Source organism: Tetrao urogallus (assembly GCF_951394365.1).
Source record: "Tetrao urogallus genome assembly, chromosome: 21".
Classification (NCBI taxonomy): domain Eukaryota; kingdom Metazoa; phylum Chordata; class Aves; order Galliformes; family Phasianidae; genus Tetrao; species Tetrao urogallus.
The window spans coordinates 2,823,875-2,849,756 of record NC_136834.1 but is presented as its reverse complement, the minus strand read 5'-3'; the positions used below and the strand labels follow the sequence as shown (position 1 = coordinate 2,849,756).

Sequence of the window (25,882 nt, the reverse complement as noted above, 5' to 3'; positions counted from 1 at the left end):
CCGCGGGCGGCTCTGAGCCCCGGGGCGCCGCTGCGGGGCCCGCGCTGCTCGGGGCGGGGCGAGGCGCTGCCGTTCCGTGCGCGGCGCCGCTCCGTGCCGCTGTGTGTTGGCCGCGATCGGGCCCGAGGCGCGGAGGCCGGAAGCCGACGGCGCGCTTCGCTCGGGCGGTTGTTTACGCGTTTCTCTCCCACGCTTCAGTGACTTCCAGCGAAGATGTCGGAGTACATCCGGGTCACGGAGGACGAGAACGACGAGCCCATCGAGATCCCCTCGGAGGATGACGGCACGGTGCTGCTGTCCACCGTGACGGCGCAGTTCCCCGGGGCGTGTGGGCTGCGCTACCGCAACCCGGTGTCGCAGTGCATGCGGGGCGTGCGGCTGGTGGAGGGCATCCTGCACGCCCCCGAGGCCGGCTGGGGCAACCTGGTCTATGTGGTGAACTACCCCAAAGGTTCGTGCCTGCGCCTTTGTGTTTCCTTACGAGCATGCTTTTAGTTGATGCGTGTCGAGTCCTCGCGTTGGCAGAAATCCTCTGATTTTACTCGTGTTTGTCTCGCAGGTGAAGTTGAACCTGCTGAGTTTTCAGATGCACACGAATCTTTAATTCTTTAGCTGCAGAAGTGCTTGAATGACAAAGTTCTGTGTTGTGCTTGGGAGAGCTGCAGCCTAATTAGAACTTCTAAAGATTGCTGGCTCAGTGTGTGCTCACAGACGCTTCGAGCCATGCTTTGGTCACAGCTACCTTTTGAGATAAGTGCTGAGGAAAAGAGCAACCAAAGGCACTCTCTCCAGAATTAGAAATGGTCTTCTCATTCAATATTCTTGTTAAAAACCCATCTTGTTCTCATCCTCAGAGGACTCTAAACATTACTGGGTGGTCCTTGAGTGAACTAATGCAAAACTAACTCAGAATGTATTTTTGAGGAGGATTTGGTAAAGTAGTTCTTTCTTTCCTCATGCTTGCAGACAGTTGGCTGTGGGTCGTAATGATAACCTCCAACAGCTGGCGTGTGTTCTTCTGCAGTCTGCACTTTCTCTTATTGTTGTCTGGTTTTATACCACACTGTTCAAGATTAGTGGAAGCAGTTTCCAAGTTTACGAGGATAATTTCTAACGTGCATCGTTGTATTCAGATAATAAGAGAAAAATGGATGAAACAGATGCATCATCAGCCGTGAAGGTAAAACGAGCAGTACAGAAGACTTCAGACTTAATTGTCCTAGGTTTACCCTGGAAAACTACAGAACAAGACTTAAAGGAATACTTCAGTACATTTGGAGAAGTTCTCATGGTGCAGGTAAAATACTTTTTGAGTAAGGAAAGATGTTGAGTAGAAATCGGGGTTCTGATGATGCCAGTAGAAAGAACCAGAGCCATGTATGTGCAGAGCAGATTTGAAGCTGTGGGCCTCAGTTCGTAGGTAGTTTGTTCCATGAGCCTTGTAGCTGCAGACTGGTGTAGGTACAGGTAAGAGTATTTGGGAGTGGTAATCCATGCAGATCTGCCTAATGGGTACAGTATACTAAGATCTGTTTATGTTACCATTATTAATTGTTGAAGCTGAGAATGTGTCTATTTTTCAAACTTTGAAACAAAGCCTTACTAAATTAATTCAGGAACAGCATGTTCCATGCTCTAGGTTGCCTCTGTGTCACCCCTACCTCACACAGCCTGTGCAGCATCTCCTGTGCCAGCTGCAAGCACCGTGCTAGTGCTGCTTGTCTGGGACAGGCACAGCTGTGGTGACCTGGCCAGGCCTAGGGGCTCTTTGCTGAGAGAAGCTGAAATACAAGCTCGCTTCAGTTTTCTTCTCTCTTCTCATGCAGGATATTTTTATCCTCCCAGAAGGGGAAGATGTCACTGCCACGGAAATGCTCTTACATCTTTACCTTCTGTTCCCTGGCTGTGTCCCACCTGCAGCTATGTGTGGTTGCTTTGTTTATACAGCAAGTCTGGCCATGCCATTACAGTGTTACAAAATAATTATATCCCAATGCTGGTCCTGCTGCTTCACTAACTAACACTGGGGCTGAAAGCAGCCAGAATGCTTTAAATCTGTAGGTGTCAGAAGCCTGTGCAGTGACTGTAATAGCAGGGCTAGTTTCATAGGAAAAGGTAGTTGAGTACAAGGGAGTAATCAGATCTGAGTGCATCCTTCCTGGTGACGATGATAGCAAGTCTGATACAGAAGATGATAGGTAAATAGCATGCCATTAACATCGTCAGTACGAGCACAGTGCTACTGCGTTCTGCTTTAAAGTCTGCTTTTTTATCCTAGGTTAAGAAGGATATTAAGACCGGTCACTCAAAGGGTTTCGGTTTTGTTCGTTTTACGGATTACGAAACCCAGGTGAAAGTCATGTCCCAGCGACACATGATAGATGGCAGATGGTGCGACTGTAAGCTTCCCAACTCTAAGGTACTTTCATATTTATGACTACCTTTGTCTTACCTAACATTCACAACTACTCTTCTTGAGCCACTGTGCAAAGTGAGCAGATGAACACATTAATAAAAGCCCTGGTTGTGGTTTTTGGGTTTAGGATAAAGAAAATAGAGGAGGTGGGTGAACAGGAAGAGAATGAGAGGTATTGGAGACTCAATTTCCCAATATAAAGTTCAAAATAATGTGTTATTAACATGCAGCAGTATGTTGCTTATCTTGTCTGATGCACAAACAGAGGAGGCAGAATATATAAACTATGGAATATCAGTGAGTCTTTTCTGATCGTGTGCATATGCAGTTAAATGCACAGCACAGTGACATGTCCTGCACTGCCTTGTCACTGTCTGTAACTGACTACCTTTATTTCCCTGTTCCCATCTGTACCAAGTTGCAGACATGCTCTCTGAAGAGAATTTTGGAAGTCTTAAGCTTACAAGTTCAAACTTCGTTATCTTCAGTCTTCTGAACAGCGGTCTTCATGTTAAAGCTTTCATTATTAATTATACTTCTCTCTTCAATTCTCTTCAGCAAAGTCCTGACGAGCCTTTGCGGAGCAGAAAAGTGTTTGTTGGGCGCTGCACTGAGGACATGACAGCAGATGAACTCCAGCAGTTCTTTGCTCAGTATGGAGAAGTGGTAGATGTCTTCATTCCTAAACCTTTCCGAGCTTTTGCTTTTGTTACATTTGCAGATGATCAGGTACGTGTTAAAGCATTTTAACCTCATGTTTAGACAGCCTGTGTTTCAGTAGCTGGGTGACCCTTAGGGTCCCTTCGATGGTGTTGGCCTGGCTGAGGTTAGGTTACTCAGATGCTGTTGTGCATACAGCTTGTATACTGCAGTTAGTTCTGTAGCAAACATGAAGATAGAACACCTCATATATACACATATGCTTCTTTTCAGGTTAAATAAGTATCTGCTTAGGATTACACGGGCTTATTTTGTCTTGTACTACTAAATGTTCTTATTAAAAAAATACAATAGCCTACGTTTAACTAATCCCTTATTTTTTGTAGGTTGCCCAGTCTCTTTGTGGAGAGGACTTGATCATTAAAGGAATCAGCGTACATATATCCAATGCTGAACCTAAGCACAATAGCAATAGGCAGTTAGAGAGAGGTGGAAGATTTGGTGGTAATCCGGGAGGTTTTGGGAATCAGGGGGGGTTTGGCAACAGCAGAGGAGGTGGGGGAGGACTGGGTAACAACCAGGGCAGTAACATGGGCGGTGGCATGAACTTCGGAGCCTTTAGCATCAACCCTGCCATGATGGCAGCAGCACAGGCAGCCCTGCAGAGCAGCTGGGGGATGATGGGCATGCTGGCTAGCCAGCAGAACCAGTCAGGGCCGTCGGGAAACAACCAGCCCCAAGGCAACATGCAGCGGGAACAGAATCAGGGCTTCAGCTCAGGAAATAACTCTTACGGTGGTTCCAACTCGGGAGCAGCAATAGGCTGGGGCTCAGCTTCCAACGCGGGGTCCAGCAGTGGGTTTAACGGAGGCTTTGGTTCAAGCATGGATTCCAAATCGTCAGGCTGGGGAATGTAGACGCAGTGGGCTCTCATACTGACTCTTTGGTGGGAAATCAAATTTTTCTAACGCGTGGTAAGTATACTGTAAATTACATATAAATTTTTTCCAAATCAGTTTGTTCAATGTGCGGTATATTCAGCAGTATTTTTGATGTCTTTCTTTTGTAAAAAACATACAAACAAAAAAAAAAAAAAAGGAAGAGGAAGAAAGGTAAAAGGAATTTTATAAGTTTTGTTACATAACTTGTTGGAATACTGAATGTTTGGAAGTGGACTGCGGTTTGCCTGAGAGGTAAACTAACACTACAATCAATAGGAAAGGGTTCTCTTGTAGTACTTTACCCCTCGTTTCCTGGCTACCTGAATTCTTTGCATGTTCAAAATGGAAACCATTGGTCAGAAACAGCATTCTCTCCCTCTCGTTTTTAATTTGATCCCACCATAAGAATCTCCAAGTGCCCCAACTGGAGAACTCAGTGTTGTTTTTCTGTTTCGTTTGGTTTTTTTGTTGTTGTTTTTCTTTTTTAACACTGTCTCCCCTCCATACTAAAGTACGATATGAAGGCTTCATTTAATCTCCGCAGTTCATCTCATTTCAAATGTGTATGGAAGAAGCACTTCATTGAAAGCAGTGCTGTAAATATTCTGCCTTAGGAATACTTCTGTCTACATGCTTTCTCATCCAAGAATACTTCATCACACTGCACATGCTGCGTCTTAGACGGTGGGTGTTCCATTTTTATCCGCTACTCTTTATTTCATGGAGTCGTATCAACGCTATGAACGCAAGGCTGTGAGATGGAACCAGAAAGCTGTTTGAACTTCTGAAACCTTGTGTGGGATTGATGGTGGTGCCGAGGCATGAGAGGGCTGGTATGAGCGAGAAAAAAGAGAGCGCATGCGGAGACCTGGTGGTGCATTATGGGATTTTATTTTACTTGGCGAGATGTCTCTCAATCCTGTGGCTTTGGTGAGAGAGTGTGCAGAGAGCAATGATAGCAAATAAAGTACGAGTGTTCTTGCATTCAAAGGACATCCATACGTGGAAGACTTTAAGTGGGTTTTATACCTAGTTAATCAATTAGCTGAATGTGTTTATGTGAAAAGAATACTTGTATTTTTTTTCCCTTATGTCAACTGCTGTGAATGCTGTATGGTGTGTGTTGTTTTTTTTTTCTGTTAATGATCTGTAAGTGTGGCAACGTGAATTGAAGATGGTGGGGTTTGCGATGAGAACATTGAGCTTGTGATGCGCGTGGCAGTAGCTCCTGCAGCACATCACTGGTGAGCTCAGTGTGCCTCTTGAGGGTGGAAGCTCTGCTGTGTAAGATACCTTAAGAATGCTGTTTGCTGCAGTTCCGTGTTTGGATGCTTTTTATAAGATTTGTCACTGTAGGAAATTCTTAAATAAAACTGATTTAAGTAATATGTGTCTTTGTTTTGCAGCCCTGAATGCAAAGAATTCATAGCAGTTAATTAATTTTACCCTTTTGAGATGAACTTCTGTAAAGTTTTGTTTGCAGCAATTCAGCTTGTTTCAGATAAGCATGCTCTAAAAGTTGGCAAGTCAAATGGAGCCACCACGTGTCGCTACCTGACACCCAACTTAACCCACTGCATTTTTGCATTGCTCAGCGATACATAGATATTTAAAATCCAGTTCCCCAAGTTTGGGTATCCGCACCTAGAATGGTAAGCAGTTCCCTCCACCTTGCATCTGTACCAAGGGAAGTTACTTCTATTTTGAGGAGTAGGGGCTCTTACCAGAAGTGTGATGGAGGGGAAACAAACACTGTCAGATGTGCTGACGTCCACAGCACCTCCTGTGGGGGTGTATTTTTAGAGCAGTCCACCAGTGGGAAGTAGGGCTCTGTGACACTTCTAGCTCAGAAGACGACTATAAACTCAGAATTAGTCACAGAAAAGACTTCCTAGCTAAATAAAGCATTAGTGAATGTACATGAGTTTGACAGAAGCCTTACCTGAAAAAAAATGGATTTACTGCGAGTGCAGAGGGCCAAATAAGAGGCAGCTTCTTAACAAAGAGCAGGATCTTTCAGTGCAAACTGCTGGAAGATTATTTCCTCTGGTGGTAGGAACTTGAAGAATTGTTGAAGCTATTTGCACTTGCAACCCACTAAAGCTTGATCCGTGTTTTTACGCAATGTACCACTGTGCTGTAGCTATGCAACTTCAGAGTGTGGATGTTAACAGTTTGTAATAGATTTGAGTTAGAACTGAGTATCAACGCTTGTGAACAGAAGACCATCTAAACAGCTGCACTACTGTTAGTTTTCCATTTTAGTTGCAATACTAAATCAGCTGGGTCTCCATGTATACCTTAAGTGCTTTGAAGAGGGGTTGCAAAAAACAGGCTGAAAACTAATCCTGTGCTTGTTCATATCCCACTGCAAAAAGTTGCTTAAGTCTTTTTTTCTGCACCTAAGTCAGAATAATATCCAAACTCTGTACCATTGTGAATTTTGCATTTTAGCACTTGCACTATTACCAGCTACTTCTGCTGAGTAACACTTAAAAATGGTATTCTTGGACCTCCAAAGACTAACTGTGACATCCCTGCAAGGAACTTTATGGTAAGTTTTTGTGATTAGCATGGCTTTATTTTTATTTTTTTTAATTGTCTTAAGCCCAGGTTTAGGCTTTAAGAGGTGGGTTGGCGGTGCTGAGTAGTCCTCTGATAACTTCAGACTTTCCTGACCCTCAAGCAAAATCGTTGAAGGTTTTTGAAGAGTTTTCAAGTTTTAGTGATATTTTCTAACTGCTTTGCATACTCTAGTGTTTATAAGAGTAAATAAAATACTATTGATTACATATTGAAGTGGTCAGTCTTGTTTTTTTTAAGAAGGCTTCAGTATTTCACTTTCTAGAATAACTGAGCTCAGAAGAGAACGTGAGATAAAAGAGAGACAGTCTCTTTACATGATCAGATAAGGATGTACCATTTGGGCATGCTTGATAAAAACCAGTTACTGCAGAACATGCATAACTCTACTCCCAAGTAGTTCTTGACTGTACTGATATTATGTATTTTATATACCCGAATGTGAAAGCTTGTTCTGTTCTAAAGCTATATTAAGAGAAATGGGCTTTGCAGATGACAGCATGAAGGCCTTTAAGGTTACAGTTGTGCAGCTGTGCCTGCACTTCAGTACAGCAGTAACCTAGGGAGCCTGAGAGGTTTCTCTGTACGTGTGCTCCCCAGGTACATAGGGCTACTGGGACTCTTCAACTACCCATCCATTACAGTGGTTTAAGGTACCTTGATGCTGCTCTGCCTGCTTCCTCTGGACGTGTTCGTTCAAACGCTAGCTGGTAATGCCGCAGTCCTACAAGAATCCACAAAGCTATTTAAAAGAAAACAAAATAGATCTTACTGAGTTTTTAAAGAGTAATTAAAAGTCTCGAGTTTATTTAAATTTACAAAGTTGCCATACGCTTAATGGTCTTTTAACAATTTCTGGGACAGAACAAAAATGAAAATTGATGCTCAAGTGTTTGGTTTTTTGTTTTGTTTTAAAGAACAGTTAAGCCTAATAATAAACATGCAGGATTTTGTGTTGTTTTTGAAGTATTTAAATAGTCTACGTAATGTAATCCAAGAACCAGTGAAAAGCTGGTAGGAATTAGCAGTAAAAATCGACTAAGAGTTATTTATAATGATGCTTTCAATCCAAGGAATGTAACTCGTTACTCTGGTGTAGACCCCATACTGCCCTGCCACAGCGCAGTCTAAAGCCCAGGACACAACACCAACAACAAACCATTTTCTGGTCTGAACATCCAAGAGCACGAGTGGCCCCCCGCTGTCCCCATGGCAGGCATCTCTGCCCCCTTCCTCAGCTCCAGCACACAGCATGTTGTCTGTTACCACAAGAGGGTTGCCGTTGTGTGATTTACCTGCATATGCATCTGCACACGCTTTCTGGTTGATAATCATCAATTCAGTGTACAGCAGTACCACAGAAGAGCTCCTGGTCTCAGTTCTTCCCCAACCCGATACAGTTACTGTGTCGTTGGCTTTCATTTGAAACCTTTCTTCTCTTCCAGGTAAACAAATGGGTGAGATAGTGGTACTCACGGGGACTTTATGTTCCAATTTAATCAATGCAATATCATTGTCAAAATTGACAAGATCATTTTTGTAACCTTCGTGAATAAAAATTTTTTCTGCCTGGATTTCCTCATAGTGAACTGAATATTTGTTCAAAATCCCCAGTTTAATCTTTAAAGTTGAGGGATTTCTTTGCTCAGCTACAACATGAGCAGCTGTTAAAACCCAGCTGTCATACAAAAGTGAACCACCTCCTAATTCTCCACGCTCAGTAATTAACATCACTTGCCATGGAAATTGTCCAGGGTTGGCTCTCCTTCCTCCATAAATACGTTCTACAGCTCCAGTTCTCTGCATCCCACAGACTGTAAAACAATGAACGCAGCAATAACGTTAACGTTTTAAGATTTGGACACTGATTTATTGCTCTGGTATGGGTAAAATTAAGTTAATGATTCTAAATGTAATTCCAAGATTACTTTGAATGGTAGAATTGCTTCCAAATGAATATTTGATTTAGCACACACTTTTCATTAGTCGGTACAACATACAGCTTTTGGAGAAGTTCTGTAATCAAGAGATACCGTTTTGCTGAAGAATTTGGGCATAGAGAGCTAAATGCATTTGTGCTGAATGTAAATTAAGGTAATTGGAATATATGGACATTCTAATCTAAAAGATAAGAGGAACAATTAGGCTTTTAGATTGTAAAATGTTTCTCCCAAAAGTCATTCTTTGATCTTGAGTAATTTTACAGTGTAATTTAGCAGTTTGAGCATTAAAAAAAAAAAAAAAAGTGGCTTTTTTCTCTCTCTCAAATACTTCTGGAGAGTGATTCAATTTTCCTGTCAGAAGCGATTCCAAGCAATTTACAGGCAACAAGAGTTCAGTTAACCATGAAGCTGCAGGGAGCTGGGATAAATTGGAGGTTCAGCTTTTTACTCTCTTCAAGGGAACTGAACCACTGAGTTGATGGCATTAATCTCCAATGCTAGCAGCAATAGAGAGCCTCAGATAAGACCAAGACTTGTAAAAAATAGTTGTCTCTGTACCAACAGCAGTGAGTATTAGCTGGCAGTTCATTAATGATTCTTCCATAACCACTAATTGCAGCAACTTTAGTAATCCATGTGTTACCTGGTTCACAGACAGGCAGTGTTCTTTCTCCCTTGGTGTTCTTCCAAAATCCATCATCACTGCATATATATTTACCTGCAGCTCAGAGACAATCAAAATGGGAACAAGTGAACAGAAGAGATGCACATAGTTCTCGTGAGTCCTGACACCTGTAGAGCATTGTCACAGCGTTGGGCTCTACACTGTTTAATGCTCTTATGAGGAGTATCACCTCCCCTCTGGCTGTTTGCAGGATCAAACACTACTGCAGCCTTTGCTACCACACATGCATGTAATGCTGCTAACTGGAGAATGGCAAGAGTGGGTTAAGCCTACAATGGATCTAGTCCGCCTGGGAACATTTCAACATGCTTAGGTAAAAGTCCTTAAAAATACAGGTAATATTTCCCCCAGATGACAGCCTTTCACCGTGTTTTGGAAAGAGAAGTTCCTTGAGCTCTGTGACCTACCGCTGCTGTCAGCCCTCATGGTGTAGAAGGGGGCTGCACACTGGTACTGAATGGCAGCACTGTAGGTTGTCTTCTCAGGCCCCGTGAGGTACACAATGGCGCCGCTGTCTATGTCCACAGGCTGGCCGCAGTCAACAACTAAAGCAGTACAAAAGATGTAAGGAAGTCTTAAATACTGAAAGCCAGTGGGTTTGGTGTCCACCTCACCACGCTTCTTTTGTAAGATACAACCACCAGTGCCTTTCAGAGATTTTAAAGAATGGCAGAAATTGAAAATTCTTTCAACTTGCAAAAACTCAAAGTACTTTGACAAGAAAGGGAATGGTTAGCAAGCATGAGAAACTGCTTCTCATACTGCCATACCTATCTTTCTCTTTATAAAACCTGTCTTGTATAAACAAATATTGACACAAATTTCCCAGTTCTAATGTTAACATAGACTTACTGATGCACTTTGCCATGGCTTTGTTCCAAGAAGCATTCTTTTGACATTCTGCTACAAAAGACATCACAACATTTTCATTCTCCAAGAAAAATGGATAGAAATAAAAGGTCACATTAATTTCACATCAAATTAGGAGGGTTAATTACAGAAAAGCAGCACCAGCTACACGTTTATTTGCTCATTCAGAAAGGAAAAAACAGTAATTAGATTTTTATTTGCTTAAAATCTTTCTACTAGAAATACTGCTTTAAATGTATATAATTCCTATACTGCCACTATAATAATAGTGGCAGTATAGTTAATAGTCTTCAATGTGTCAGGGACAGCTTACCCTGTCTAGAAACGTGAGACTAATTTGTATCTTCTGTAGGCAGCAGTTCTACCATTCACAGCTGCCTGCTCTCTAGTATGGACATGCAGTGCCACTCAGTGCACTGCAGGGACACGGAGTGCAGCCTGCATCCATCCATTTACACACCACTTCCCCTTGAACACCACCCCTCACATCAGTTTTGTTATTCTCAGTTTCTACATAAACAGTAAAGGTGTGCAACTACTAAATCAGACAGTATAAAATAATTACTGAGAAGAGTCTGCGTGCTTTGCTAAAACACAGACACTTAACCCTGACTGTGAAGTTTTGCTGTGTGCATGTGCAGCCTAGAACAGCTAGGAAGTAGGATGCTGTTGAGGACTAAGTGAGAAATGCTGTGTTCAGAGGGAATGACCGAGTTACTAGCTGTAACTTCCCAGAAGAGGTGCAATAACAAATGAAAGAAAATAAATTCTCCCTTACTTCCTGAAATCTTTTATAAAATTATTGATTCTTCCAGCATAATTATAAGCTAACCTCCAGTGTTCAAAGAACATCAGCCAGTACACAGGCATACAATGAAACAATTCTTTGGGAAGGGTATCAAGGACAACTGCTAACAAATGGAGCGTAATGAAAATATCTCAGAACTGTTGTATGTGAGCAACAGAAACTGTTAATGAGAAAAGGCACCCACATGTTTAACCCCTGAGAAATTGATCGCAGTAGGGCTGACAATGCCATGTTCACCTACTTCAAGCAGCACGTATCCAACGTCGCAAGAGAGCACATAGTGGTCACCCACGGTGTACCGTGCTTGCACTGGTGCGATGCGGCCATAGGGTGGTGCTTCAGGACTGGGGCACGGCAAACCTGGCACCGGAATGACGAGAAACTGCCCTTAAAGTGACTTTGCTATTTACTGCTGGAGGCTCTTAAGGAAAAAAAAAATTTATATATATACAAAATATAAAAATAAACGCACTTCTCTACCCTTTCTCTACACTGTTTCACTCGCACAGATCTACAGCTACTGAGAACAGAAGGAAGAACTGTGGGCTGACACCAAAGGTGTGCAGCAGCCAGCACAGAGCCAGGCTATGCTGGCAGGATTCACCCAGTGCGTCTGCTGCCTAAACACACACCTCACCTCTTGTCCAGGTGGGAAATTCATTCCCTAAAATAACACCTTATACCAAAACTAGAGGTTAACTGTAAGGTAGCACGAACCCCGGAATTCTCTCAAAACTCAGTTTCAAAAGTAACTACTGGGAGCTACATTCAATAAGGTAGAAATTCAAGGCTGAAACTACTGTTTCAAAGCACAGCGATTTCAGTGCTATTCAGGCCTTTCCAGAATTAAATTCTGGTAACAGTCTGGATTTGAGAAGTGGATAAAGGTCTACCCACCTGCTGCTGTGTATTTCACCTTCCATCCAGTGTGTGCTCCTGACATGTCAGTTATGAAAGTAATATTTACAACACTGGTCTGTGTCTCAATTTTTGCAGGCAAAGTCTTCCCGCAGAATGGGCCAAACTGCTTTTTGTGTGTTTCAATCTGAAAAGAAGGCAGAAAAACAGTAACAAAACAAAAAAATCCCCACCCCTATATTTACACCTCCGCCCATGAGACTTATAGAAGAACAAACTAATTTTAAATTCCTTGAACTTGAATGGCCCTTTCTTGCAAAGCATGCAAAGGAAAGGCAGGCAGTTAGAATGACAGCTTGCCACTGCAGTACCTCAGAGGGCCTTTCCTCCAAGCATCCTAACTGCTATGGAATTCCTGGGAAGTGATCACTGGGTCCACTGATAGAAAAGCAAAGAGAATGGAAAAGACTTATCTGAGCCCCCTGGTACCACTGGGTACAGGCAAATACTGGGATACAGGCAAAGCTTGTGATCATCTGAAATCTTTCAGGTCATTAAACACATGTTTGCATTTGTTCTTCGGGTGAATTTCCCAAAGGAGAAAGGTGCTGAAAGAACACAACAACAAAACTGAAGAGATGGGAAGAAATGAGTGAGGAGAGACACAGAGACACAAAACGAACATGGCAGAACACAGGCTGGGGAAGATGCAGAATAGGAGCCAGTGTCTCAAAGGCTGTGAGGGAGCCCCACCCTACCTTGAGTACATCGTAGGGGCACAGCACCTCGGGGTGTGCCTCCACATTAAAGGTCTCCACGAATTCCAATGTGATCAGAAAGCCATCTTCTACCTGGATACTGTAGCTGCAGGTGCTGAATGGGGGATAAGGTGCTGGATAGTCAGGACTGGCAATTTCTCCAGTTCTTTGAGTAAAAACTTGGTTCTGACACTGGGCTAGAAAAAGTAATGGAAAATGACTGTGTTTATATTAATCCAGTCCAGCCACACTGCTAACTGCTATGTATTTTTTCTGTGCTTGTCACTTAGAGAAAGTTTCAGAGCCACAATTTAATGACCTCTGAAGGGAAGCAACAGTCACACATTCTACCGGCAGGCATCTGTGACGGCTCAGAAAGCTGTGTTCTGCTCGGGCAGGGCTGCAGCACAAGCACTATGCAGCGCTGCCACCTCAGAAGCAGTGTGGGGGAGGACACCAACAACAGCACAGCTTGGATGGGCACAGGGCTGGTGCTCAAAATGAGTGCGATAGCTGGAAGCTCAAAACATTCCAAGGTGTTAAACTTGCAGCTTGTCTCCTGCACCAGAGCGTGCAGAGCCCTAGGACAGCTATCAGCACCTCAGTTCCAGAGGCCTCTGAATGAAGCTCTTTCTTTTTAATGCCTATGCTGCCAGACGTTTAGAATGTAATTGTATTCTCTGAGCAAAACCAGCTGGGCCTCTTGCAGACACAATTGGAGCCACAAATGCTCCCTGCCGCAGCGAGGAGGAACAGCCACAAGTGCCCTGAGGATCTCTGCTTGTTGACAGCATCTGATCGCTGTGAAGTGGTGCTTTGATCAGCTGGGAACAAAGCCTTTATGCTGCAAAAGCTGTATGAGCAATCCTTCAGCTGATGAGGAACGCAGGACTGGCTGATAATACCGGAATATTTCTGCAACACTGTGATGCTGAATTAATTCCGAGAGGAAAATCGCTTCAATCGTATCATCAAAAACACTACGCGAGCCTCCCTCAACAAAAATAAAATAAAATAAAAAGCCATTATCCAGTCACTATTTACAGACTGCCATCTGAAGTAAACCATCTGATTTTAAGGTTGTCATTTTAATGGAATAGGACCAGATTTTAAATGCGAAAATGAACATCAGTGTCTCTTAACTAACTGGGGATGTCATCAGCCAGGATTCTAAGCCTTTTTACTTCGGACAATGAAACCTGCTTCCTCCCTACACCTGAGCAACAGCACTCCTTATTACTGCAGGAACCATTTGGATGTAAGTGATCGCTTGGAAAGTGGGAATGTGTAAAAAAGTTCTTTTTGTTTTACATTTGTGTGACTCTTAGCACAACCACAATACTGTAACACAAGTAACGTCGTGTATGGGCACCCCTGTGTGTTTGTTCTAGCACAAGCAATAACTCCCTGCAAGAGAATCTACCTTTACCAATCCGAGTATGCTCCCTTACACAGCAGATTCCATGCTCAGGGAAAAATGGCTTTGTAGGCAATAGGAAAGGACTCTTGATGCAGAACTAACAGCAGAGTTCAGATTTTAGCTTCCCAATGATTTCAGTAGGATGTTAGGAGCATAAAGAAACAAACAGTATTTCTCTGTCCATCATCCCTGGAATTTATGTGCAACTAATCTTATTTGACATAAACCTATCCATCACCACAGTGACTACGTGAGCTCTGCTCTGAATTCACTGTCTTATGATTTCAAACAAAACTTATCAAGGCACAGAGTGAACCAGTCAATAAATACTAATAAAGGCTTATCCTGCATAAACCCAGCACTCTCGTTATTAAATCCTGGCTGAAATGCCCCTCTTGGTCCAAAGAAACACAGAGAGCTCGACTAATGCACACAGAGGTTCTGGCTGCTCTGCACCAGCAGATATCAGTTGAGCTACAATGGGAATCTTTTCCTTTCATGCTGTACCAGCAGGATTTGTTTTTTTTTTCCTCTGCATGCATGTTTCTGTAATTCACTCATTCTGCCTCAAACTACAGAAGCATTTGATGGCTACATGAGCATAAAGCACATTTTCCAGCACGCTCTCCTGAGCTGCTGCAGGTGCTGCTTACAGTACTGCCAGTGACACACACTGTCTCTCCCCAGGCATCAGGTCCTGCTGCAATGCTTCCTTCTACCTGCTGCAAACCCAGGTTAAGAAGCACCTCAAAACCTACCTGATGTGCAACTTCAGCAGTTGATAGCTCACAGCCATCTCAGCGGAAAAAAATCCATTCCTCTTAAAAACTGACATCTCCTCATGTTGACAGTGTCTGTCCCTGTTCTACAGCCTCCAGAGCAGTCTAGAGGCAATGACAGGAAGAGAAAGGAATAAAAGAATAAAATCCTTCAGTGTGGAAAAAGACTCTGTGAAGTCTTATCCTAAACACACGTGCCACAACGTAACAAGTACTATCTTCACACCCCTAATGCCCTTAGGAAATCATTAGAAAGGAAAAACCTGCAATCTAATGCTAATTCTGCATCAGAATCCTTCCCTACCTACAAAGCCTTCCTTACTTACAAAACCATTTTCTTCCTTCAGCATGCATGGGATCTACTGTATAAAGAAGAGTACGCAGGTTGGTGAAGTTAGATTCCCCTGCATGAAGCTCAAAGCTAGAAGGCAGCATCACCTGGCTTCTATTTACAGGAACAACCAATAACTTTCTTTCCCTAGAGTACATTTGAAGGAATATTTTTAGGCAAAAGCTCCTCATAAAAACATGAGAAGAGGACACTGTTTGGTAATATGTACACATATATACATGTATGTAGAGATAGAAAAACACTATGTACAACTATCCAGCTCAGTTTCCTAAGGTGGTTTTACCTCCTCTAGTAACAAAAGAAGCAAAGGGACATATAATGAAATAAAAAGAAATAATACAAAACTGGTAATTCTTCATGCTTTACTGTATCTTTCTTCTTTACCTTCAGATTCCTAATTTTGATGGGGGATTTTCACTATATGGTTTGGAAAATGTGTAATCATCACCAATAAACTCTGGAGTTCACATGGCCAAAACTAGCTGACCCATCAGAAGATACTCTGTGCTAGTCAAAGGAAATTTGCAGCCTGAAGATGAAAAAACCTAGACTGGACCTTACTTTTCTCATTACCTCCTCAATGCAGCTGCTGGGAGATCCCTGTGTCAGGGCAGTATCTTTATTATCCATCAGACTGCAAGGAAGAAAGTCATAAACTATTCAGCACAAAAAGGATCAAATAATTTCTGAACATCTCACAGCAGAAATACTGTTCCTTGACTTCTCACTCTATGCTTTAGAGATGTCCAGAGAGTGCTCAATTATGCTCAGGCCATATTTTATTAGAACTGCAGTGAGCTGTTTGCCAGAGGCTTCATTCTGAAAAATGACCCCCTCAAAATTTGCAACTCCACTGTCACTGGCTTATTAGGTATCTCAAGGAACGTGGATCATAAATTGTACCACTGAACCACTGACAAAAACTCAAGCTGCTTTGGTCACAAATTCATTGTGATCATAAAGCAGCTTCTGAACAAAATTAAGCACAGAGAAGTAAGTCCTGGTAATCACTTGCACAACTCCACCCCCAAATCAGCTCCTGCAGCATCTCTCTACCAGCTATTCACCTGGGCTGCTCAGCTCTGCCACGTTCAGCTCTCACTCGAGATGATCATAATTCCCTCCACAGAACTGGGGAACTGCGGTGTCTGACAAAGCAGCAAGCATGATGCTCCTCCAACGCGCTGCAGGAAAGCAGCCCCTGCCCAAAGATAGTACAGTCAAAAGGAAATGAGGCAGAACCTATCAGTGCCACAATGCCTTTGCATTGCACCTATTTTGGTCAGGGCACTGCTGACTTCACAAGTTCTCTCCGAAGCTGCCCTGGTGACATTCACATCATTTTACCTAATTCCTATAAACCTAAGGCTTTGTTCAACATTTTACCTAATTCCTGTCAATCTGAGGCTTTGTTCACCAGAATGAACTTCGGCAATAAGACTGGGTTCACAACAGAGATATGGCCAGAGGCCTTCTTTTATCAGCCTCCATTATCTTCTTCCTTCTTTCACTAGTGACATACAGGAAATGCAAGAAAATGAATGCCCACAGGATACCATGAGCTTTCAACAAGTAATGGCCTCTTTATTGGCTGGAGGAAGGAGGTCTGAGAGGCAAGGAAACAAGAGAAGCCTGCAGCCCCCTTAGTTGGACTGCAACAGGAAGGCCACAGGGGAGGGCAAACCAGCTTTTTCCAGCACATCTGTATCCATCTCTGCCTAAGCGAGGAGAAGCTTAATTATTTCACGCTGGAAAATAAAGGAAAAAAAAAAAAAAAAGCCTGTCAATATCAGAGCACTCAGGCAGGGACCAAAACCAAAGGGGCAGCTTTTGCCCTCATCTCTTAAGGACGATCTGCAGAGACCTTTGCTTTGCAGCCCAGCCCAGGGGCTGGAACTTTCATCTGAAGGCCCCCCCGAAATGTGAACAAGTTCCCACTCCTCAGCTGTGCCATAGTAACTCCCAATGCATGGCTCCACCTCTCAGTAGCATTGTAGCCCAGCCCTTCCGTATCACCAATACATTTCTGTTACAAGTCATCGCTTTAGGAAGGAGAGGGTGAACAATGAATAGGTCTGTTAACGCACCAAAAACATGAAGAGTTTGAATTCTGCATCAGATCCAGACAGTCATGGCTGGAGAAGGGTTGTAAATGGGGTAAAGGTGGGAAGCCAAATGTCAGTTAAGCAGTGCAAGTTACAACCAGGTCTGATTTTCAGCACTAGGAAGCACAAACTATTATGACAATTTTTATGAGCATTGTGTGCTGGTTCTTTTCAGACAGGATTCAGCTCTAAGTGGGCAAAGTTGCACTCACAGAGGATTAATCTGATAGCATGTGTAGGCACACAATTCACTGCAGACAATGTGAATCCTGAGGAGCTGATCACTGTACTGATTCAGACTTTCCTGCCTACCAAGTGATAAGCCTTCCCCAGCTGTGCACTGAACAACACAGCCAGGCAGGAGTCAGCTGGATAAATCTCACGCTGTATAACCTCCTGAAAAAGAGACTTGTGCTTGGCCTTGTCTTTTATTTAATGAGAGGATGATTGTATCTGGTTGTATCTGGTGTCAGTGATAAGCAGACTGCACTGCTCCTCAGCCTGGGTCCCTCCAGGGACAGTAAGCAAAATCTTTCTCCATTAGACTTGGCAATCTGATTGTTAAGTTTTTTCAGCACATCTACTAACTCAGGTCCAGAATACTCAGTCCCTCAGCACCCAGACAGCATGATATACTCAGTGCTGCAAGGCTAGCTGCACTGGCAGCCATAAAGTTTGGAAGTGTCTGTAGTGGGCAGCAGACAATGAGTTTCTTTTTTCTCTGTTCAGCCTGTCTGCAGCTGAACACAGGTGCATGCTGACTAAGAAGTAGCCAAAAAATGTTACCTTCACACTCTGACAGCCACTGGCTTCTCTTCTGGACCTGAAAACTGCCAATGCACCATTCTGCTATGACACAATGTTGATTGCCCTCATGGCTGCCATTAGCCCACAGCAAACCACAGTCACTGCTCACAGCCCTAAGCTCCTACAGCTCCTCCCAGCTGCACCAGGCCCATAGGGGATGTTAAAAGCAACAACAGTAAAAGGCTGCTTTGATTTTGATGCTGTGACTAAGTTTAGGCAGATGCTGTAGACAGGAAAGTATCTCTTGATCTGCAAGAACTCACCTGTGCACGTCCTCTTGTTCTCATGCAGTATGTAGCCAATCCGACAGCTGCAATAGTAGCCCCCCACATAGTTGTGACAGAAATGATTGCAGAGGGGCTCACCATCAAACAGCTGTTTGCACTCATCGATATCTAATGGGCAAAGCATAGAAGAATTAGGCAATCAACACCTTTTAACTCTGTTTCACTTCGAGCAACATCTCCATACAAGACCGCCTTCTGTCACCTAACACAGCAGCCACAGTGTGTGCGAGCACATGGAAGCACCAACCCCACCACAGCTGTTTCTCTTCCACCTACAGGAGGGGCTGGGCTCTTACCTTCAGCAGCATAGAAGGCCTCAAAGCCCGTGAATGGCTTCTCATTGGAGTAGTCAGACCGAAATACAACCATGAGGGTGTTGTCAATAGAGATGTATGTTTTGTTGCCTGGAGCCTCCTCGGTGTCAGTACTATCCCGTCCGCACAGCGTAGCCAAGGTCTTCCCATTGGAGCTTAGCTGCAAAACAGAAATTTACCAGATGATCACAGAGCTTTGCTGCCATGCATTGGAGAGTAAGTGCTTAACGGAATGTGAAAGGAGGTTCAAGACATTTCTAGACTTGGATGTTCTCAAAAGATGCTTCTGGAAATTAACCCAGATACAGTGACACACAAGGACTTTCCTTGTTCTCTGCTCCCCTTTTCTTTTCAGAGGCCTCCCACAAAGCTGTGAAGCCAACCTGGGCTCCCAGCACCGTGCTTTGCTTATTGTACAGAAAGTTCTTGTTAACTTCACACTTTCAATGACAGTGAAATCTTTGTGTACAGCAGACCTAAGTGAGGACAAAGCTAGAGACAACTGGGGTAGAAAGGTTTCATACACTGATACATTCAAAACATATAACAAAAGGTCTCTTTAAATTAGTGACTCATGTGCTCTATGATTCACTTATTACAGTCTGAGCTCTTCATTTATCTCGTGTTTGTAATGTAAGACAGATGTTCTGATACACAGGTCATGGTCATGACAAAATTGCATACACTACAGATGATCAGAAATGGGTTTTCTGTCCTGTCCAAAGAAAACCACAGCAAGAACACAGCAATGGCAGCAACTTGTCTTATTAAATTACGGAAATGAGATCTTCCAAAACAGTATCAAGTCCACCTGATTTGGTTCCATCAGATGCTAAAGTACTGTCAGTACATCACCTCTGCAAGCTTTCTCTGTACACAGCTCCCTCATCGATGGGACCAGGTCTATCCAAACAACAAACCGAGGCAGTGGTAGGATGGCCTTAAATGAGCAACAGGGCTGCCTAGGCTAAAGCATGTGGAGCACAAACATTTCAGGGATAGTGCTCACCATGCAAGCACTTCCCAAAGCCAGTATCTCTTTTTCCCCGACGTCGTTTCTCACATTAGCTAGCAAAAGCAGACAGCAAGGGTTGCAAATGCACGTTTGGACAAGCTGACGGTATCTTGTTTAGACTATCGCTTACACCTTTGCAGTCTCCCATTATTCCTCTGTAAAGCACAACATGTTAATTTAAAGCACACAGTGGAACTTTAGAAAAATGAAGCTCAACTGTTGTCCTGGGCAACATCTCAAACTTTTTGCTTCGCAAGAAGGGAATTTCAGAATTTTTTGAGCACAAAACCCCCAAGTTCTAAATGTTTTAATGTGACAATCATGGTCACACAGGCCTCCATAAACACATCATTTATAAATCAACCGAGCCTGAACTTCACTAGTATACTAGAAGCAACTGCTTACAACAGTTCTGTTGGCCCTGCACATGGCCAGGATCACACACGCACAGTTTTAAAGAGTGCAGCAGGCCACACAGCCACTTGCCCTACACATACCTTCACGTAATCGTATTCACACTGGTAGGACAGCTCCAGGTTGAAGTGGGTGAAGTAGATGCGGACAGCATATCCTCTGGGGACGGTAACATTCCACGTTCTCTCCTTGTGATTTGGGTAGGTACTGGGGAAGTTAGGAGATGTGATCCTCCCATACATTTTCTGCAGCACAACGCTGCTGTTTACTCCACCACAAAGCACAGCTAGCAAGAGAAGCAGCCTGCCTCAAAGGAACAGATGAGCAGACATTGAGTGTCAACTCAATCACACCCCAAACACCACACATCCAAGAAGCTCATCTCGGTACCAGATCACAGATATGCCAGCACTAGATGAAATCCTTATGCCCGGACACCCTTCTCACTTGGTAACAGAAGAAACCACAGTGCAGCAACAGCGAGACAAGATGAGACTCACACTCGTGCCTCTTCAGGCCCAGGTGGCCAGAGGAGCAGGGCAGGTTGCTGTGACAGCACTCACCTCATCCTGCTGCTCTCCTGCCTGAGCCTGCTCTGCTCGGAGCCCTGGGGGCAGGAACCTCCTCTGATGTTTTTGCATTTCGGGGTGGATGTATTTATTGTGTGCTCTGCTGTGTTTGTCTGGATGTTGAACTCTGATGTTTATCTTCCTTCCACCCGCCTCCAGCCTGCTGAGTTCTGGGAACAGCAATTACTGAAAACCGGGCTTACGTTCAGCACATGAGGCCCCACTCAGCAACAGGCAGAGGCAGACAGATCTGCTCCACACCTCATTTCTGTGTGTGGATGGCTTTTTATCCTATCCACCTTAGAACACCAGCAAGGTAAAAAAAAGTCTTTTGAACCTGGCTTGCTACAGAAACAAGAAAATTTATTCTGTGCTCACATATGCTAGGTTACACAGCATAATTTCTACTAAATCTGACAGAAGAGAAACAGTTTCAGGGATGTTAAAGTAATGGAAACAGGTGGATGGAGAGAAAAATAATTTCCTATTACCAAGGAGTCTTGGAGATATAAAAGACAGTAAATCAACTCAAACACCTTTTAGGTACTGGGAGTCTTCAGAGGAATTTCACACTGCTACAACATCCAAACAAACCCTAACAGACCCCCCAAGGAATTCAACTGGAAGGGCCAGCAGTACAGGACAAAAAGCTTTATTAATTCCACTGCTCACAGATACATTCCTCCAAAAACAGCATTCAGGTTTCCTACTGTTTTTCCTACTTTTCCTACTTTTCCTCCTTCTGTGCCAGCGGATATGGGGGTAAGCACAAATAAGGGTGAAAAACCAGCACTGGCGTCAGTAGAACATGGATCCCACCTCTCCCCAACAAAAATGGACAGAGAGCAGGGAAGCTAATTTGCAGCAGGGAACAGACTCCCACACTATGCATGCAGGCAATTTATACTGAGATATTGTGTAATTAAATGGATACCTTTTCATATCCATTTTCGAACAGCCAAAAAGCATTACCCCAGGCAGTGAATTTGGAGCTGGCAGGAAAGCAGGAGTTATTACACGAGCAAAACTAAAGCCAAGAAACCATCTAGCAGACTGCAATCAGAAAATGCCATTTAATAAGAGCGAAGGAGCAACCAGCAACAGTAATCAATTGAGTAACAGCAGTTGCCACAAGCATGGTTAATGGACACAAACTCAGAGGGGATTAGCTTTTCCCAGGATCCACTAGTTTACTCTTTCTGGAAAAGAAAGTTTTGCAAACATCAGTACATTCCTAACTGAACTGGTACCCAAATCCTACAGGCAAATACTTCCAGGAGTGTTTCCTACCAGGCTTCCTGCTCAGTTTAGTAACAGAGGCATGGAAAGTAAATTCTGATCTCAGGTAGGAAATGCTTCCCACAGTCTCAAATTTGATGGAGTCTCTGAAGCCAGAGGCTACCTAGCACAGAAACAAGAAACTTGACTTAATCTGTAATCCTGAAGGCTGAAAAAACTGTGAATGCCTGATACACACTGGCTTTCCTCCAGTGTGATCTTTGGAGAGAAAAGGCTGCTGTGTTTTTAGTCCTCAGCACCTGACATGAACAATGCCAAAAGCACTGTTTCTGTGCGCCCTGTTTCTTTGCCTGGAACTCTTCCAGCTCCAAAAGGCTGCATCAGCTAGCCAGGTACAGCAGGATCCTGAGCACTGGGATGGCTAACTCATGCCTTGCAGGTGCTCCTCCTGCCAACCATTTCCCTTCTGTCTAAACAGGCCTAAAAGCCAGCCTGAAGGCTGAGCAGACTTCATCCGTGTCACTGCCGTTTCCAGATGTCTGTGACTTGCAAAGTTACTGACCCACTTTAGGAAGCTTGGGTGTTATGTGAAATGACAGATGTCTCTGCCAAGTCTGCCCGGCTGCCTTCCTGCGCTCCTGTCTCCTTTCGTGCTTAAGGACTGAGGCAGTACAAATGCAAGCCATCATTTTCAGGAGAACCACCAGCACATGTGAAAGCTGAGGTTCTGAAAAGTCTATTCCTTGAAGAAAAATTCTTCTGTGGATTGGAGGAACGCAGAATAGCAAAAGATAGAGATATGACCCTGTGTGTGCCCACACTCTCCTTCAGTCCCTGTACTGTGTCTCAGAATACGTTTTTACTACTGTTACCTTTGAGGTCTATAAAGGAGAGGTTTCAAATCCCTCCTGAGGCAACAGTAAATGCAGACAGCTGAGCCAGACACATGAATAAATCAGCAAGAGCAGAGCTCAGCCAACACAGCGTCCTTCAGGCTGACACCTCCATGGTCCACAGAACCGATCTCCCCTTTCCCTGCAAAACCAGACAGCAGCAGGAATCAACTGAAAAGAGGAAAAAGCTGGAAAGCAGAGGGTCACCATCAAAGCTGTGTGAGATCCAGGTTAAATCTTGATGTAGCTATTTGACATTGAATCTAGGAAAAGTACCACCTGATAAAAATTGTGCCAAAGCTATGTTCCTATGGTAAGACAATCACAGGGCAAGCACTGAGATCTCCTAGCAGTAAAGTCAGTGCAGCCCCAAAAACACCTGATCAGAAAGGTCTCAGACAGCTCCACTGTCAAATGGACCAAGCAAAACAAGACACCACCTCCAGAAGTCTTGACTTGGATGTCCTGAGCCTAGGGAGAAAACCATGTCTGGGTTTTTGAGAGGCAGCTCTAGTACTCTGACAGCAGCACTCCCAGAAGCACTGCGACAAGTGATCACAGCTGATTCAGGTATAATAAGCAGAACCACCTAGGTGACCATCTAACGTGCCTCCTCATTTAAAGCACGAGAACATGACAACAAGAAAGGCTGGTTAATGAATGGAGGAAAAGCCCACACAGACCTTCCCAGCTTTTAAGATGTGACAGTGCATTTGTCTCACACAGCACTGGCTATCCTTGTGTCATAAACTTGGAGAGCAAATGAGTGTAACAGCTGACTGCTGTGATCCCCAAAGACGTTGTTCCCCATTGCCTCTTATTTCTCAAATGCCAGCTGCTCCACACAGTCCCAGAGAGGTTGCTTTGCAGCTTGCTGTTCCGTGGCTAAATTCAATCCTTCTGCACTGAGGTGTTCAGAGGACTGGGGGAAGGATGCGACAGAAAGAAGGCGTTGTTTCCTCATTACAAATCAGATAGCGTGACTGACATCAAAAGACAAGCACACAGATGGAGCAAGCAGAGCATGGAGCGAGGTAAGGGGAGAGCCTTGCTGCTGTGAAATAGAAAAAAAAAAAACCTTGCCAAGGTAAAAACATCAGGCAGAAAAAGCTCATGCACTGGGGCAAGACACTCTCTCTCTTCAACCAGAGCATCCTTTCCTCCTTCCCATCTCCTGAGTGTATTTACACACATTACCATACCAATTCCAGGGTAAAAGCCCACACTGTGTGTACTGTTGCCTTTGGGAGAAAGTACAACAGCGCACAGGTAGGACGTACTGATCACACACTCTGCCTTCTAGAAAAGTCTCCCATTCTGCCATGAAGAATACAATGCACAAATTGCATAGGTCAAACTCTTCCCTGCCTCACCAGTCCCATGGGCCTGGCTCCTAAAAATATAGCTAGTTTACAAAGCTACCATCTCACTGCCACCCACATCCACAGTAGCTGCAAAGTCTGCTGGGCTGGCTCCAGGTCGGTGACTTCGCTGGAGCATCTGTTTGTGCTGGGAAAAGAATTTGGTTACAGCTCAGATACAGCCAGAGCCGAAGCTCTAAAACACACTGATGTCTACTACCCAGGCAGCAATGCCATGCACGTTACAGGCACGGCCAACACATTTCACTTGGGGAAGCCAGCCTGCAAACCACTGAGAGGAACAAGGGGACGGGTGAATAACACACATCTAACACCTCCCTCTTGTCCAGCAGAAGGTCTTAAAGCAGGGAAGGCAGGCTTAGGGATCACACAAACAAGCACCCAAGCTTCATCTTCCACACCAAAAACATAGCAGACAAGTCACTCTCATCTGAGAGGACAAGGTCTGCCTTTGCCTGCTTTTCTTCATTTTCATTTCACTTTGATTTCTTCCTTCTTTTTTCATGACTGCTCTTTCTCTGTACAGTAATTACACTGCAAAGAAACTAGCTGAGACTGACAGAAATGGTGAAGTCCTGAGGCTCCTTCCCCCTTCAAGCAAGAGGGAAAAGTTGAGAAATGTGCTAAGGAAAAGGTGTCAACAGCATTGGGACTGGGGAATTCATTAAATCCACAGGGTTCTTGTCAATATATGCATTCAAATGCATTTTCTACTCACCTGTGGTCTACTCAAGAACATTTTTCATTATTTCTCTTCCTCTGCAGTTGCCCATAACCTCATTTTTTTTTCTAACACAGAGGCTATTACCCTCTGATCTAGACAAACAATAAAGCCAGTCCAAAGCACTCCCAAAGTAAGAGCTATTGCTCAGACACTAAAGAGCTAGAGTGATATATTGAAATGGACAGATCTTCCCTGTGGCTAAACCCCTCACTGAATACACATAACCTCATTCCTGCCTTGAAGAAAACAGATTGAAGGCCATGTCAGAGCCAACAGTCAGAACCCTTATATCAAAACGCCTGCAGCACTCCATGAAAAACCAAAGTACCTGCTAAGCAACCAGCTGCAATAAACTTGTCCTTACCACCTCGATGGAGCAATGTGCTTTTCCCAACTACTTCAAATCAACCCTTTTTCCAAGGTCTGAGATCCCCGATTACTCTCTTCTCTTTGGAGAAGAAATTAGGGATAAGTGTGGCACCTTGTAGATATATTGCCTTCTGCAAACGCTGGCCTTATCTATCTGACTTTTCAGGCAGGAATGGCATTTTTTTTTCTGCCCAGAAGAACTGGAAGCACTCAAACTGCCAGTGTCTTTCAGTTCAGAAGATCTGAGTTCAATTTTGTCCAAGTTCCACCTTAAAACTCTTGCATCTTGCTATAAGGAAAAAGAAAAAAAATTTTACATTGTAGGTAAGAACTTTGTCCTGCAGACACTTTATTCCTCAGCATCTCTGCCCATATTTGCTTTTCTTATGGAAATCTCCAAAAAGCAATAAACAGCAAAGCATCTTTTGTTCCCGTGTGCTTTTGTTTTGGGTGATGACAAACAGACTGAGGTGAAATTGCTGCTGCTGAATAGAGAAGCTTAACTAATTCTTTCAGATGAGTGGGACAGTCACCTGTTTCCTTCTTGTCTTTCAGCAGGGTTAGTGAAATTCACAGCACTGATGTTTCTGCAGAAGTCATGATTAAAGCTTGAACAGCACAGGAAATCCGCAACAGAAAATAATTGCATTAATATACAGCTTTCAAAAAGCACAACTTAAACAGAAGCAGT

The 25,882-nt window shown here is 43.7% G+C and overlaps 2 protein-coding genes across 2 annotated transcripts; one reads left to right on the top strand and one right to left on the bottom strand.

The window, feature by feature from the left end:
• Positions 1-213: 213 nt before the first annotated feature.
• On the top strand, positions 214-3,993 carry TARDBP (TAR DNA binding protein; the record flags this gene model as incomplete). Its single annotated transcript, XM_079545355.1, has 5 exons — positions 214-451; positions 1,134-1,297; positions 2,279-2,419; positions 2,975-3,145; positions 3,463-3,993. 5 exons carry the CDS (start codon positions 214-216, stop codon positions 3,991-3,993), a joined length of 1,245 nt encoding a protein of 414 aa, XP_079401481.1.
• Positions 3,994-7,638: 3,645 nt separating this feature from the next.
• On the bottom strand, positions 7,639-20,257 carry MASP2 (MBL associated serine protease 2; the record flags this gene model as incomplete). The annotated part of the gene is made up of 10 exons (XM_079545439.1): positions 7,639-8,414; positions 9,187-9,261; positions 9,636-9,773; positions 10,081-10,159; positions 11,148-11,266; positions 11,804-11,951; positions 12,523-12,719; positions 18,249-18,380; positions 18,569-18,746; positions 20,099-20,257. The coding sequence occupies 10 exons, from the start codon at positions 20,255-20,257 to the stop codon at positions 7,639-7,641; spliced, it is 2,001 nt and encodes a 666-aa protein (XP_079401565.1).
• Between the last annotated feature and the right edge of the window lie 5,625 nt (positions 20,258-25,882).